Source organism: Phascolarctos cinereus, unplaced genomic scaffold, assembly GCF_003287225.1.
Source record: "Phascolarctos cinereus isolate Bilbo 61053 unplaced genomic scaffold, phaCin_HiC Scaffold_9;HRSCAF=440, whole genome shotgun sequence".
Taxonomy (NCBI): Eukaryota; Metazoa; Chordata; class Mammalia; order Diprotodontia; family Phascolarctidae; genus Phascolarctos; species Phascolarctos cinereus.
The window spans coordinates 170,746,357-170,760,526 of record NW_027556402.1 but is presented as its reverse complement, the minus strand read 5'-3'; the positions used below and the strand labels follow the sequence as shown (position 1 = coordinate 170,760,526).

The window sequence follows — 14,170 nt, the reverse complement described above, 5'->3', positions numbered from 1 at the left end:
TGAATAAAATTCACATGTTAGGGACCAAATCTCTTAAAGTAAGATTTTTCTATCCTACTTAATGAGCCATCATGGAACCTGAGGAAGGTGCTTATAATGAATTATCTGCTCTGTATTCATCTAGTTTAATCACATGCATTGTTGCATGTGGGAGGTGGGAGGTAGGAGAAGAGTTCACTATCTTTATACCATCCTAATCTTACACTATTTTATTGCACACTAAAGCTTTTATTATGAGATGATTCTAGGATTACACAAATACAAGCAATGAAATTCTGCCCAGCATCTTAGGACACAAAACATTTGTATAACTTGATTTGGCTCTTGTCTTCCTCTGTTTTTATCTGGAATGGAAGTCAAACTGATAAAATCTTTCTTCTCATCTTCTACTTCAGGGGCAGCCTGAAATTTTCTTTCCTCATTTCCTGAACAGTTCTGTACTTCAGGGTTCAAAGCAACCTCTGCAATCACCATTTCCTTAGACAAAATGGAAAGAATTGACAATGAATAGTTCTTGGATGTCCTATGACTACCTTCATGCTGAGCTTACAGTATCTTACTTGATTGCCTGACTATTTCAGCACACCTTGGCCCACTCATTTTTTTCTTGTAGAATAAGGACTTGCAGATAGTCACCTCTTTTTCGAGTCTTCAGTGAATCATATGAATTTAGAATTGGAACAATTCTTTTCCTGGAGAAACTAAAAAATAATATTAAAATTTCCCCTGCAGAATCAGCCTCAAAGATTGCTAAGCTGTCAGAGTCTTGATTCAGGCATTTGTATATTGTTTCTTAGAGAATCTGCTTTTCTGTTGTTTCTTATGCTACATTAATATTACTTTTTTTTTTACTGGTTAATCAGAGAGTCATGTTTAATGACTACCTGATGTCAACACCAAACAAATAGTTTTCCTGGTGGGGTGATAGAGTAAGAGAGGGAAGGAAGGGGAGGTTGTATATTATAGGAAGAGTGGTAAAAGCAACAGGAAATATTTTTTTCCTAGGAGAGAGGCAACAGGAGGGGAAAGCCATTATGGAGGGAGACAGCAAAGGGTGTGGGGAAGGCGACAGGGAAATACCCGAAAACTGGCAAGTATCCAGAAAAAACGAATTTCTCTGTGGCCTAAGTGATCTTATATATCAGGCCAAATAACAGTTTGTTCTGTGCAATAGTGTTTTTCCTGGACTATTTGTATATTATATATCTGTTTCAGTGGGGAGGCCATTGTGCTAAAAATGAGATATCCTGAGACATATAATAAGCTCTTTATATACTTAAAAGATGAATGAAATTTCTCATTTGTTCAATGCAGTGAATGATTTACTAACAACATTTTCCACTTGTGTTTTACTGCTTAAATTTAAAATATTTAAGTGATATTTACATTAACATTCATGATTTTTTTTCTCATTGTGAACTTGGAAAATAATTTTGAAATAATTGAAGTACTCTAACTTATTATATTTTAATGAATTATTATTATGTTAGGGCATTGTTTCACTCTGTTTGCTGTTTGAGACACTTCTTCAAACTCATCTTCCACAACTCTTTTATCATCTACGGGAAATTGGAGCTCAGCCGTGAGTATTTTTCTCTTATTTGTGTAATAGGGAAACATACTCCCACATTAATAAATTTATCAATTAACAAATATTTATTAAACATATACTCTGTGAAAGACACTATGCTAGGCTACAAAGCCAAAAGCAAAACCATCCCTGTTCTCAAAAAGTATATATTTTAATAAGGGAGACAACATGCACATGTATAAGTATATTGTATATACTTATACATGTACAAAGGAGATATGAGGTAGGGACAGTCCTGGCAGCAGGGAAGACCAGGAAAGGTCTAATGCAGAAGCAATGCTTGAGCTGAATCTTCTGGAAAAGAAAATCCTTTGAGGTGAATTAATTCTTTCAAGACAGAAATATACCACTAAGTTAAGTGGAATAATAATTATTCATTAATAAAGTATACCTTCAAAATATTCTGAAAATTTATGGAAGGATTTATAGATACCTAATACATTCTTTACCAAGAATTTCCTGTTTGGTACAAGAGTTACAACAATGAATTCTTTTCTATTCATGATAAAAGATATTTGCAACATATGAGTAAACAATTTGTGGAGACAAATACTGAATTATAAGTGTGATGTTGAGACTACCATGATATCTTGATTGACCAAAACTAATGAAGATTAAAATTTGCTATAATGCATTAAGGGAACTATGTATTCATTCCATTTTGGTATAGTTTGACTCCTCCTCCAAATTATTTGAATAGCATTTCATTGAATATTTCACTTACCAAACATATATTAGGCACAGTATACTATAATAGATACTGAAGATTCAAAGGTAAGGCGTGATTCAGTCCCTACTCTCAAGAAGCTTCCAGTCTGGTAGTAAATGGGGTTAGAAAATTAGCACAAACAGTCCCTTCCCCTAAGGAGGGAATTTAGATAGGGGAGATAACGTGGATGGATGGATGGATGGATATATAGAGGTATAGATCTAAAAACACACACTTTACATATATGTACACACGTGTGTGTGAGAGAAAGAGACAGAGAGAAGAGATATAAGTAATTTTAACAGAAAGCTCTAATACCTAGGGGAGAATCAAAAAAAAGTGTTTGAACTAAGCCTTGAAGGAAATGAGGTAGACCAGGTAGAAACTGTCACAGTATATCAAGCAAGTGGTAGTGAGAGTCTGAGTTACAGTAGTGACTGTGAGAATGGAGAGAAGGAGATGAAAACAATAAATATTGTGGAAATATAAATAACAAGATTTAGCAGTTGATTGGATCTATTAATGAATGAGGGTGATGAGTCAGGAATGATATTGAGTTTACAGACCAGTGTGACTGAAGGCATGGTGAAGGAAGGGATCACTTCTAGCTGGAATGATCAAGGAATGATTCATGGAGAAGATGGCACCTGATCTTATTATGGCTTTCATATTTCATTTTTATTCACCCTCCATTTATTAATCAGTATAATCTAAAAAGTAGAAAATAAAAGGAGAATTTCTCATGGCTGACCTAGAGATCTTAGCAGGTACTTTTCAACCTCCTAATATTTTAATCCTGCATACGATAATAATATGGTATAGAATTCTTCAACTATGCAGTCTACCGTTTTCCAGAGAATAGTTGTGTTTTTAATTCCTAGGTATATTTGCAAGACTCTGCAAGGAGTATTCCTAACTATAGAATGATTTGGTCTTATTCTGAGTATTTAATTTTTATAAAGAGATATGTAGCTGTCACTTTCTTCCTTTTTCCCTTCATTACAGACTTCGTATATCATTTAAGTGGATGGTGCGTGCATTCTCCGGTTACCTAGCTACAGATCAGCTTTTGCTTTTATGGGATAGAATCCTAGGATACAACTCTCTGGAAATTCTTGCTGGTAATATGAAATGTCTATATGTAAAACATATATGTATCCAAAAAAAGGACAATAATTTTCTTTATGTAGAGTAAATACTCATGCAGGATGTCCCTTATCTGTAGACATTTACAGTATTTTAATCAGAATCAGAATAGTGAAAACAGTTCTAAAATAGGAGGTAGGAAACCTAGATCCTACTTCCGTCCCTGATGCTGCCTTTCGAAATCTTAACCAAGCTTAAAACCTCCTTTTCTTCATCTGTAAAATGAATTTGCCAAATGTAATCTCTTAAGTCCCTTCTGTTTTTAAAACTCTGTCCATCTAGCATAGTGATAGTAGACATTAGTAATGTCGCTCTGCTGCCAGTCTGGTGATGAACCTTTCTAAGCTTAGCGAAGCAGGTCTTGGGACAACAGATGTACAGTCTTGCCTACACTTGCTTGGAGCCTCTCCAGTTGTATAGTACCTGTCAGAGTTTACACTTTCCTGACAAAGCCTTCAAGAATCCAGACATCTCTGTCATGAGGTCTCGGAGTAGAGTGTCCTGAGAGAAAGAAGTGTTGCTCTCATCCAACTGGTGGGACCACATAGGCATTGCTTTACCCCTTTCTGGACACCACGGTTTTAGAGTGAATCCAGAAATGGGTGACCCAGAATGGAGATGGAATTCAAAACCATGACTTAATTGGTTGAAGGGACTGGAAATGTTTAATCTGAAAAAGAAAATAATTAGAATGAACATGTCTTCACATATTTAAGGATTGTCCTGTAGGCAAAGGATTAGATTTGTTCAGCTTAAAATCAGATAAAAATAAGATCAATAAGTGGCAGTGACTTTAAAGAGAAAGTCATTAAAGAACCTTTAAGAGCTTCATTATAGGAAGGCAGATTTTTACTCAATATTCCAAAAACAAATCTGTTTCTTATTCCTTCCTCCCCTCCAAAAAAAACCCCAACTTCCTACCAATATAAAGAAAATTTTCATTTTAATTTGAGGTGTTCAAGAAGGACTGGATTGCCCTGAAAAGTAGTGAGTTCTTCCTCACTAAATATATCCAAACAGAAGTTCTGTAACTATTTCTCAAGGACACTATAGAGGCATGATTTATACTTTGGTGAGGTTTGGATTTAATGGCTTTTATTATCCTTTTTTACTTTGTAGTTCTGTATAGGTCTATGATATCTGAGCTTGATTCTAATTATTTCTGTTATTTAAGCAAAATTAAGGGCTCTTAGTCTACATTGGCACACCAGATATTCATTCCCAACACCAAAGAATTCAGGGCTTGCCTCTATCCGATACCTCAGAAAAGTAGTTCTATTCATTTCCTCTTACTATTTCATTGTGACAGCAACTCACTCTTCTTGAGATAATCAAGGATTATTTTATTATAGCTGTTAAGGATTTATCACTTTTATTAGGCTAATGGGCCTCCCTTTATGGACAACCCAGTTTCTGAAATTGTAAATGAACAGAGTTTTTAAAGCTAACGTTACTCCCTTTTATTATACTACATTCTACCTCCATTACATTTCTTTTGCCAATCTCCTTGTCCATTCACTCCCTGAACTACAATTCTGGTTCATGCTCTTACTATTTCTCTCCTGGCATACTGGTTTCCATGCTTCTGTTGTCTCCCCTCTTCAATTATCCTACATATAATTGCCAAAATAATCTTCTGAAGGCAAAGATAGGATCATGTCACTACCCTGCCCCAAAATGTTCGTTTAAAGCCCTCCATTGTCTGTCTCCAACCTGTTTTTTCTGTATTCCAGCCACACTTGCAGTTTCTCAAATTTGACATTGTATCTTCTGATTTCTGTCCACCATGCCTGAAATGCACTACTCAACCCCAACTCTTAAGAATCCTTTTCCTGCAGGGAAACTCAGGTCTTTTTAAATATATCATGTTCCCTGTTTCCCCGAGTTATTAGTGTTCTCTCCTTAAACTACCTTGGATTTGCTTATCTTTATTTGGTTTTTTGTATCCCCATTTGAATGTAAGCTCTTTGAGGGCATGAGCTGGTGGTTTTTGGGGGGGGGGGCAGAAGATAATATTCTCCCATCCCCAGGGGACCTCAAGCAGAAGCTATGTAACCATTTTTCAGGTTTGTTATATAAGGGACTCCTCTTCAGACAGAAATTGGTCCAGATAACCTCTTTTGAAGGTTGAGATTCAGTGATTCTCTATGTTACATAAAAGGTCTGTGTCACTAGAATCCAGGTAATAATAATAATCCACATTTTTATAGAACTTTAAAGTTTACAAAGTGCTTTCTTCATGATGACCCCATAAGACAGGTAATGCAAGTATTATTATCCCCATTTTATGGTTGAGAAAACTGAGGTGCCAGGACTTGCCTACAGTCACACAATTAATAAGTGTTGGAGCAGGTGTGTTGAGGTGCAGTGCTCCCTCTATTATCTCATTCCTCTTGATCCAGCTGTCCCTAGTTATCTGAGAGTTTATGACTCCAGCATCCAAACTGAGACCCATTGCTTACCTGAGAATATGTCTTTTCTGCATTGTAGTATATACTAACCTAAACTGTTTCTCTTCCTCTAATGGTGCAATCTGTACTGTCCATGTGCCTAGGTTCCATGCTTGTTTATTGTTTTCTTTATAAAATCTTGTTGTCTTTCATGGATATTCTTTATTTGACAATAAACTAACCCTACAACTTACTCCTGTTTATCACGTTTGTGTGAGGCATTGGCCTGATTACACCAAGGTTATCACACATGTAAGCATGAGAAATGGAGAAGGGAAGGAAGAAGCAGCTTTATCACAGGCTATAAAGTACTCAGTTAATTACATTTCACTGCTTCACTTGTGCTAACTAGATCTGGGGCTGAATGTAATTGGAATCATCAGGAAAATCAAATGCACAACAGCCATCACACAAATAGCACAATAGAATAAAACAAGCATTGGACTTTGGGAGTCAGGAGATTGGATTCTAATTCTGGCTCTGCTGTTAATGAGCCCGTTAGTCTGGGCAAGCTGCTTCTTTCGGGAAGTAAGTTTTCTAAACCTTAAGATGAGAAGGATGGACTTAGGTGAATTTCAAGGTCCTTTCCAGTTCTCAAATTTGATGATTCTATGAAGGATGCATTTTTTTTTTACTGCATCCCTTTTTCCAGAAGTGGGATATTAAATTCTAAGCCTTCAAGTAAATACTTTTTGGGGATGATATTGAGACTTTTTTTTCCCCTCTTCTTTCATCTTCCAATATATGGATAGTGTTTCTTGAAAAATTTAGGAATGTTGTGGAAATAGTATTCTATTTTATTATAGTTTCCTGTAGGAAGAATTAGGGTAAAATTAAATTTTTCAAAAAGTAAGTTTTCTATATTCCATTACCAACTACACCTTTGAAACTACAAATGGCCTAAGTATAGATATGTATATAGCTATACATATGTGTGTATATATGTATTTGTATATGTGCATATACATTCATGTGTGTATGTATGTGTATAAATGTGTATATATACATATATGCATGTGTGTATATATACGTGTATGTATATGTACACATGTACATGCATGCGTATGTGGATGGATAGATAGATTGCCAAGGCTTCTGAATGTGAAAATCAGATTATTGATAAAGTTGCATTATTAAGCATTTCATCCCTGGCATTGAAAGTTCCTTTTTATATTGAGCTAAAATCTCCCTCCCTATAGATTCTACCAATAGCTTCTGGTTCTGCCATCTGCAGCTATACAAAAAACAAGCCTATTTTATACAACAATCCTTTAAATATTAAAGATAGCCATTATGCTCTCCTTTGACTTCCCCAGCCCATTCCTGTCCCGGTCCCCTTCTTTGGATGTACTCCAGATGTGTTCTGAAGTTCTTTCTGGGCACCAAATTTTAGTTCAAAGGAGAACACAACATAAGGAAGAACTTTCTAATGATCAGAGCTCATCATAAGTGTAATGAATTAAGTGGTAAATTCCCTACAACTAAAAACATTTGAGTAGAGGCTGGATAATCAGAGACATTGTAGAAAGAAGTCTTCTGTTGTATAGGATATTGGAACAAATGACCTCTGAGCCATGAGGAGAGAAAGAACTGATTTAACATTACCTTTCCCACCCCAATTTCACCTTTGCTTTTCAGAAAATCGAAAGGGAAAACTCTTGGGAGCTCTGAAAATGAGGAACAATAGTTGCAGGTGTTACCCTCATGTTAGGTCTCAGCTATACATGAGAATAGATTATTTTATGTAAATTGTGCTGATTAGTGTTGTTTCAAATATACATTTTTAGTGAATAAATAAATATGAACCTTTGCTGATCTTAGTGTGGCCCTTGAGAAATATCAGTATATTAGGAATCTGGCTCGATTTGAAGAATTGTGACTTCATCCAGAGCTTTTCTTGTGTTATACTGAAAAAAGCATTGAATGGAGGTTCAGAAGACTGGAGTTCTAGCCATTATTCTGCTATCTCAGTATATAACTTTTGGCAAGTCATTTAATCCTTGGGCCTCAGTTTCCCCAATTAGAAGGGTGACATAATTGGACTAGATCATCTCTAGGTCTAATATTCTATGAGTCCAAGATTGTAGGGGTTAGTTTAAAGAAAAAGTATCTAAGCAATATTATTGATGCAGTTGTTTAGTGATAGAAGATTGAGTGTAGTTTGTAAAGTCAAAAGGAAATTAAACAATTACCACTCTTCATGTCAAGGCCTTAGTTCAGTTGACAAATATTCAAAAAATATGAGAAATTGTGTATGTTGGCTCTGTAGCAAACAGTGCTATTCCAAGGAAAGGCTGGACAGGCCTAACATTACAGCAGACCAAAAGGAAATTCTGTGATGTGACACCAAGATAAATAAAGATTGTGAGTACATAAGCGTTTCAGAACCTGAGGTCAGTTGGTGAGCTGCCCTTATTTTTTCTTCCCTTCCTACCTTTGGAAAAAGTTAATTGCCTGCACTTTAGAGCTCCTTCCTGATCTAACAAAGAGAATTTTCACAGACCAGACCAGCCTCATGGACATTCAGCAACTATGGGGGAGGGGGGGAACCCAGTCTGCCTGTCCCACTGTTGCTTTAGTGTCTCCACTAAATAAAAATGGAAAGAAGTTGTTTTTCCAAAGAAATAGTTTATACTTGATATTTTTGTAAGCCTAATAGTCAGTGACTCTAAAGTCTAACTTTTTCTGTTTACACTTTTTAAAATAATGTCTTTCTCCTCATTATCTTTTAACCACACTATATTTAGAGCTCACTTGGACTTTCTACTAGTTACCCTGCATGGGTAAAGAACACTCACTCCTAAGGGGATCAGCAAAGGCCCCCTAGAGAGGTGACACCTGAACTGAGACTCGAAGGAAACTAAGGATTCTAAGAGGCAGAGGTGAGGAGGGAGTGCATTTCAGGCATGGGGGACAGCCTATGCAAGGGCTTGGAGGTGGGAGATGGAATATTGACTTGTAGGCAAGTAAGCCACATGAAGAGAACAGCAGAAAGTAAATCTGGGAAGGTAGGCTTGACCCAGACTGCCAGGCTTTAAATGCCAGACTGAAGAATTTGTATTCTTATCTCAAAGGCAATAGGGATCCCCTGAAAGTTCTTGAATAGAAGGGGGGGTGGCTTGTAAGCTTCAGGAAGTTTATTTTGTCAGTTCTGTGAAAGAGGGATTGAAAAGGAAAGAGACTGGAATCAGAAACCAATCAAGAGGTGGCAGCAGGCCAGGATGTAGGTTATAGGGACCTGGATTAGGCCAATTGCTGTTTGCTTATGGGGTGGATACAAGAGATATTGTAGAGGTAAAATTGACATGATGTGGCAATGACTAGATCTATGGTGGTGAGAGAGAGTGAAGATTGAGGACGACTTTGAGGCTCTAAACTTTGGTCATTAGGATAGTGTTGCCCTTAGCAGAAAGAGTGACATTTCTTTTTCTCTTAATCCATGCCCTCATTTAAAGTGACCAGAGAGAATATTCATTAGTATTAGTATTGACTGTAGGTATTTTAATATATTGGTGGCATAAATAGATGTCACTGTGTTTTCTTCTAATTGTTAGGAATTTAAAATGTAGTTTCTTGCATATTTGAGCAAAACAAATTGACTGTAATATGTACATTTTATTGTAAGGTGATCACTTTATTCTATATCAGATTGTGATACTTCTAAATCAGACCATAATGGCTTTCCCCCCTGACATTGCTAGGTGTGCCTTACTTTTAGAAACTTAAAACTCTTTATAATAGTCCTTGGATCTTATTGATGATAATAGTTCACCTATCTTTAAGCACACTGTGCTGTACAGAACCTTAAGCTCTATGAAATGTTAGTTTCTCTAAGTGTCATGGTATGACATTAACCATAGAATCATAGAAATTAGACCTTCAAGAGACCTCAGTGGTCATCTCATCTGAAGGAACTAAGGCCCAAAGAAATTGAGTGACTTGCCCAAGGTCACTTCAGCAGAACCAGTTCTAAAACCTAAAGTTAGTGACCCCTATCCCAGTGAGCTTTCCACCATCCTACACTTGGCAGTCTTACTCAATTCTGTTTCCAGGGCTTGTCCCCAAATTATAACAGCCATTCCTTCCTCAGTCTTATACTTTAAGAACTACTCTTCTGGGCTACCCTATTGTCTGAATAAAGCAAGAAAGGCCTTCTGCTCTAAGATATCAGCTTTTTTTCTTACTGTCCTTTTGCCTGAATAAGAGCAACTGGTTCCTCCTCATGTCAGCACATAGCTGTTCATGTTTGTTCTTTTACATCATATTTACAGATATATTCTTCTAAGATTTTACCCCCCTATGTCATTTATAAATACCTTACATATCTACTTTTGCCTTTCTTCACTTGCCACCTCTTGACCCAAAATGTTTTTTCTTCTAGCTATTCTTAAATGTCTTTGGGTTTTTTTGTTTGTTTGTTTGTTTTGTCTAGGCAATGGGGTATCTTTGTTTTTCATTAAATATTACATAGTGAGTATGTAGTGCTTTGAAATATTTTTTAAAGAAACTTTTGATCACTTGCATCTCAAAATTTAGTGCTATGAGGGCATCTTAAAATTTAATGCTATTAGGGAAATTACTGTTTTTGTTTCTCTTCTTGTTAATATTTTCCTCCTGTGTAGCTTTACTAAGATGAGTGCTCCCTACACCTCTGCAGATCAGAACCTCTCCACACATTTGCGTCCAGTGCAATTGTCATCCATATCGTTTCATAAATCTTTCATAGAGGATCTATCCTGGGAGCTGGAGAGACCTTCCTCTCTTTTGTTTCTCATATTTAGGGATTACCAGTACGACTCTATCAAGATTGAGTCATTTAAATGTAAAAAGATTATTTGATTTGAAGAGAGAGATATATAAGATAACTTGAACTTTCAGAAGTGTCACTTTCTTATTTAACTTTAATGAGCCTTTTCTTAGGGGGCAATGGGTGGAAGAGAGGAAGTTCTGGAAAAAAAGAAACCAGTTGATAGAATTTAATTTACATAAATTGTCAAGTCCTCTCATTCAAAATCAGAGCAAGTATGTGCTTCATCAAGGTAAATGTGTTGAACTGATCAATAGGTCATCAGTTGAAAATACTGTGCATTCTTTTTCAGTTCTGGCAGCTGCTGTGTTTGCTTTCCGAGCAGTAAACCTGATGGAGGTGACATCGCTGGCTGCAGCTGAAGTAAGGATAAGTTTCACTTAGAGGAGAGGAGACTGAAATACTTTCTGAAATATGGCCAGCCAAAGCAGTTTAAGCTTCAGATGCATAAAGCATGCATTATTACTGTTTCATTTCTTAATTTATATAAAAGCTGAAAAGTCTAAGCTCAAGGGCATATTTAAATACTTGAATCTTCTTCATTCCATGATAAAAGACTTTCCTTGGGGATGGTATCACGTGAAAACCATCATAGGTACTGTATGGCTACTAACATTGTGGACGTCCAGCTTTTGTTCTTGTCGTTATCGTTCATATCAGTGTATTGTGTCTACAGGACAAAAAGACATGAGTAAACAGGGCTGTAGAGCTAGAGCATTGAATTTTATATACACATATGTATGTATTTAGTACTTGTTTTCCATTGATTTTTTTAAAAATATCTGCCAATAATTTAAAGACAATTTTCTCCTGGTATATTTTATACCTAAATATGGTTCAGAACTATGAGCTACAATGTTACTAAATCTATTATTTTATAGAAATATAAATTATATCTCCCAAATAGCTACCAATATTCTTTCTTTAAAGGGAGTGAATATATTTATGTGTGTACATATGAGTCTTGCAATTGAATAAATATTATTGCTGCCTCAGAATGATTCACTTAAAGTCATACATTCCTTATACTACTATAACAGGATGAGGATTCATAATGTGCATTTATTTATAGAAACAAACTGAAATATTAGACCTCTTATAAACTCATGCTACCTTGTACATTTCAAGTTGGGTTAAAGTCCAACTCACTTTCTGACAGCACTTTAGCTGTTTGCATATGTACTGAAACTGAAGAATGTAGAAAGAAAAAAAACTGTAAATATAGTACAGAATAATTTAATTAAGATTATTATCGATGCTAATATGTCATTGCTATGGCATTTGCTATTGTCTTATTTCTTATATTTTTGTGGTTACAACATTTGTATCTGACAAATCTTTTTTGTTCGTTTCAGGCCGTGCTTGCTGACCTTTCCACTTTAAAAGTCATGCCTCTTCTTCAGATTTTTCTCTTTGCCACTATCACTTGATCTTCTTCTAGGTCACTGACAACACACATCTAGTTTTTCATTAGAAACTAATCATGAACTATGCAATCTCTGCATAAAACCAAAATTAACCTCTGCATATCAACCAATAAAGATCATGTTCCCTTTGCAGTTAAACCTAAGTAGTTTTTCACTTTATAAAACAATAACTTTGCACATCAAATATTGCACTGCATGCTGCTGAATTTCATCAAAAGAGAAAAATGTAATTTTCATGATAATATGGAGAAATGCTCATTTGTGTGTATATATATATTAATACATATAAATACTGATCTATAAAAGGCATGTAACAGTATATGCAATAAGAAATGAAAATACTGTAATAAACTCTGTGAGAGCTGATGTAGCTCCTATGATGATTCTTACATCAGGTTGAAGATTTTTCTCCAGATAATGTATTATTTAATTTTTTGAATTGGCTTTCATTCAAAGCCCAAGTAAAAACTTGAAGAGGATACTGCCTTAAATGAAAATTAAATTTAACTGTCCATATTTTCATCAACTTCTCTTTTTAAAGGGGGTCTGATAGGTCCTTTTCTATTTAACTTCTCCCTTGAAGAATTCTACTGTCAGAGGTTACATACAGTTATCTCCATATCATTCCCTCATTCAATTTGAAAGATCTCTGGAAAAAATATGAGGTGCCTTTTTTGTACTTCTCAGCCTTCCTCATCCTGTTTGGGAGACTTGGTGCTGCTGCTGTCAGCCCAAATTCTGCTACCTTGGAGGTCTGCAAGGAGTACACTCAGGTGAATTAAGCATCTGGAACATATTTAACTCTGGTGATGTCTCAGTTAACTATGTTCACTCCCAGAGTGGAGCCACTGAGAAAACTAGAAATGCATACAAGTAGTCCTTTCATTCAGAGCTAAGAAAATCTTGCAGTGTGTAAGCAGTTGCATTTTGATCGTGGTTGAATGTGAAAGGCATTGTTTTGTTTTAACTCCCAAATAAGAGATCTGCCATTTCTCTAACACTGGACAAAAGTAGATAAACAAAGGAAAAAACAGATATCCCTTAGGTTCACAATTAAGTCTCAAATTAGAGGTATTAATCATTTCATCAAAAACAGTCCCTAAATAGATGTACACTTTTTTGTAGCTTGTCTACTATTTCATTAAATTATATCCAAAGATAATTAATGAGTCATTTATTTATAAAGCGTGAGTGATTAAAGATGATTTATGAGATTTATCTCCTTTGAAGAAGTTCCAAGAGTGTATAAGGTAAATATGATTATTGTGACAGAAAAGTACTTGCTGTATACTGCCATTCCCTAAGTTTGACTTGCCAAAATAATAATTTTGAAAATTCAAAGTTTGTGGTTGATTCTTGGAAAAAATTATTATAAACTTAATATTATAAAAAAACACAAAAAGTGTGAGAGAGAATCTTTCCCCAAATCCTTAGCCTTTAATAGGATAGGACCAAACAAATTAACAAAAAAAGGAAATGCTTTTTTTCCTGCATCCCCTTCTATACCTATCTTTGACCCCATTTTTCTTCCTTCTCTCTAGTTTTGATTTTTTTAATTTTTATTTGTGTTTTTAATACAAGGTATTCCAAAAATCTTAGTGCATATTAAAATTTTAATAGCTTAAACATGCAGCTAAGAATTTTGAGACATTCTGAATATTTATGGTAAATGTGTATTGTTTGGTTCTGCTCATTTGTTCTACATCACTTGATTATGATAGCACTTTAAGGTTTGCAAAATGTTATCAAAGAGGATTGATTTTGATCCTCACAACAACCTTGGAAGGTAGGTACTATTATTACCCCATTATATAGATGAGGAAACTGAGTTCTGAGTGTTGCTAGTAAAGTGAGTCAGGATTTGAACTCAGGTACAGAAGTCTCTCCACTGGGCCTCCTCACATCCTCTTTCCATATTTCCTCATGGGCTGTGGTTGATTCTTCATGAAGCATATCCAATTTAGTTCACTTGAGACAACTCTAGCTTGAAGCTGACACATGTAATCATGCTGGTGCCATTCTGGGTTTGTGCAGTAAAGG

General features: G+C 35.5%; 1 protein-coding gene across 3 annotated transcripts in view; it reads left to right on the top strand.

Annotated features, from left to right (window-relative positions):
* Window positions 1-13,292, top strand: part of TBC1D19 (TBC1 domain family member 19) — a 126,658-nt gene extending 113,366 nt beyond the window's left edge. For 2 of the 3 annotated variants that reach the window (XM_020992260.2, XM_020992254.2), the window contains 4 exons: window positions 1,491-1,582; window positions 3,306-3,421; window positions 10,996-11,066; window positions 12,059-13,292. In XM_020992260.2, the coding sequence (XP_020847919.1) occupies window positions 1,491-1,582; window positions 3,306-3,421; window positions 10,996-11,066; window positions 12,059-12,133 (354 nt within the window). In that variant the 3' untranslated portion in view covers window positions 12,134-13,292. Of the gene's footprint in view, window positions 1-1,490; window positions 1,583-3,305; window positions 3,422-8,643; window positions 8,779-10,995; window positions 11,067-12,058 lie in introns of all 3 variants that reach the window. The other variant, XR_002325617.2, reaches the window with a different exon arrangement.
* The last annotated feature ends 878 nt before the right edge of the window (window positions 13,293-14,170 follow it).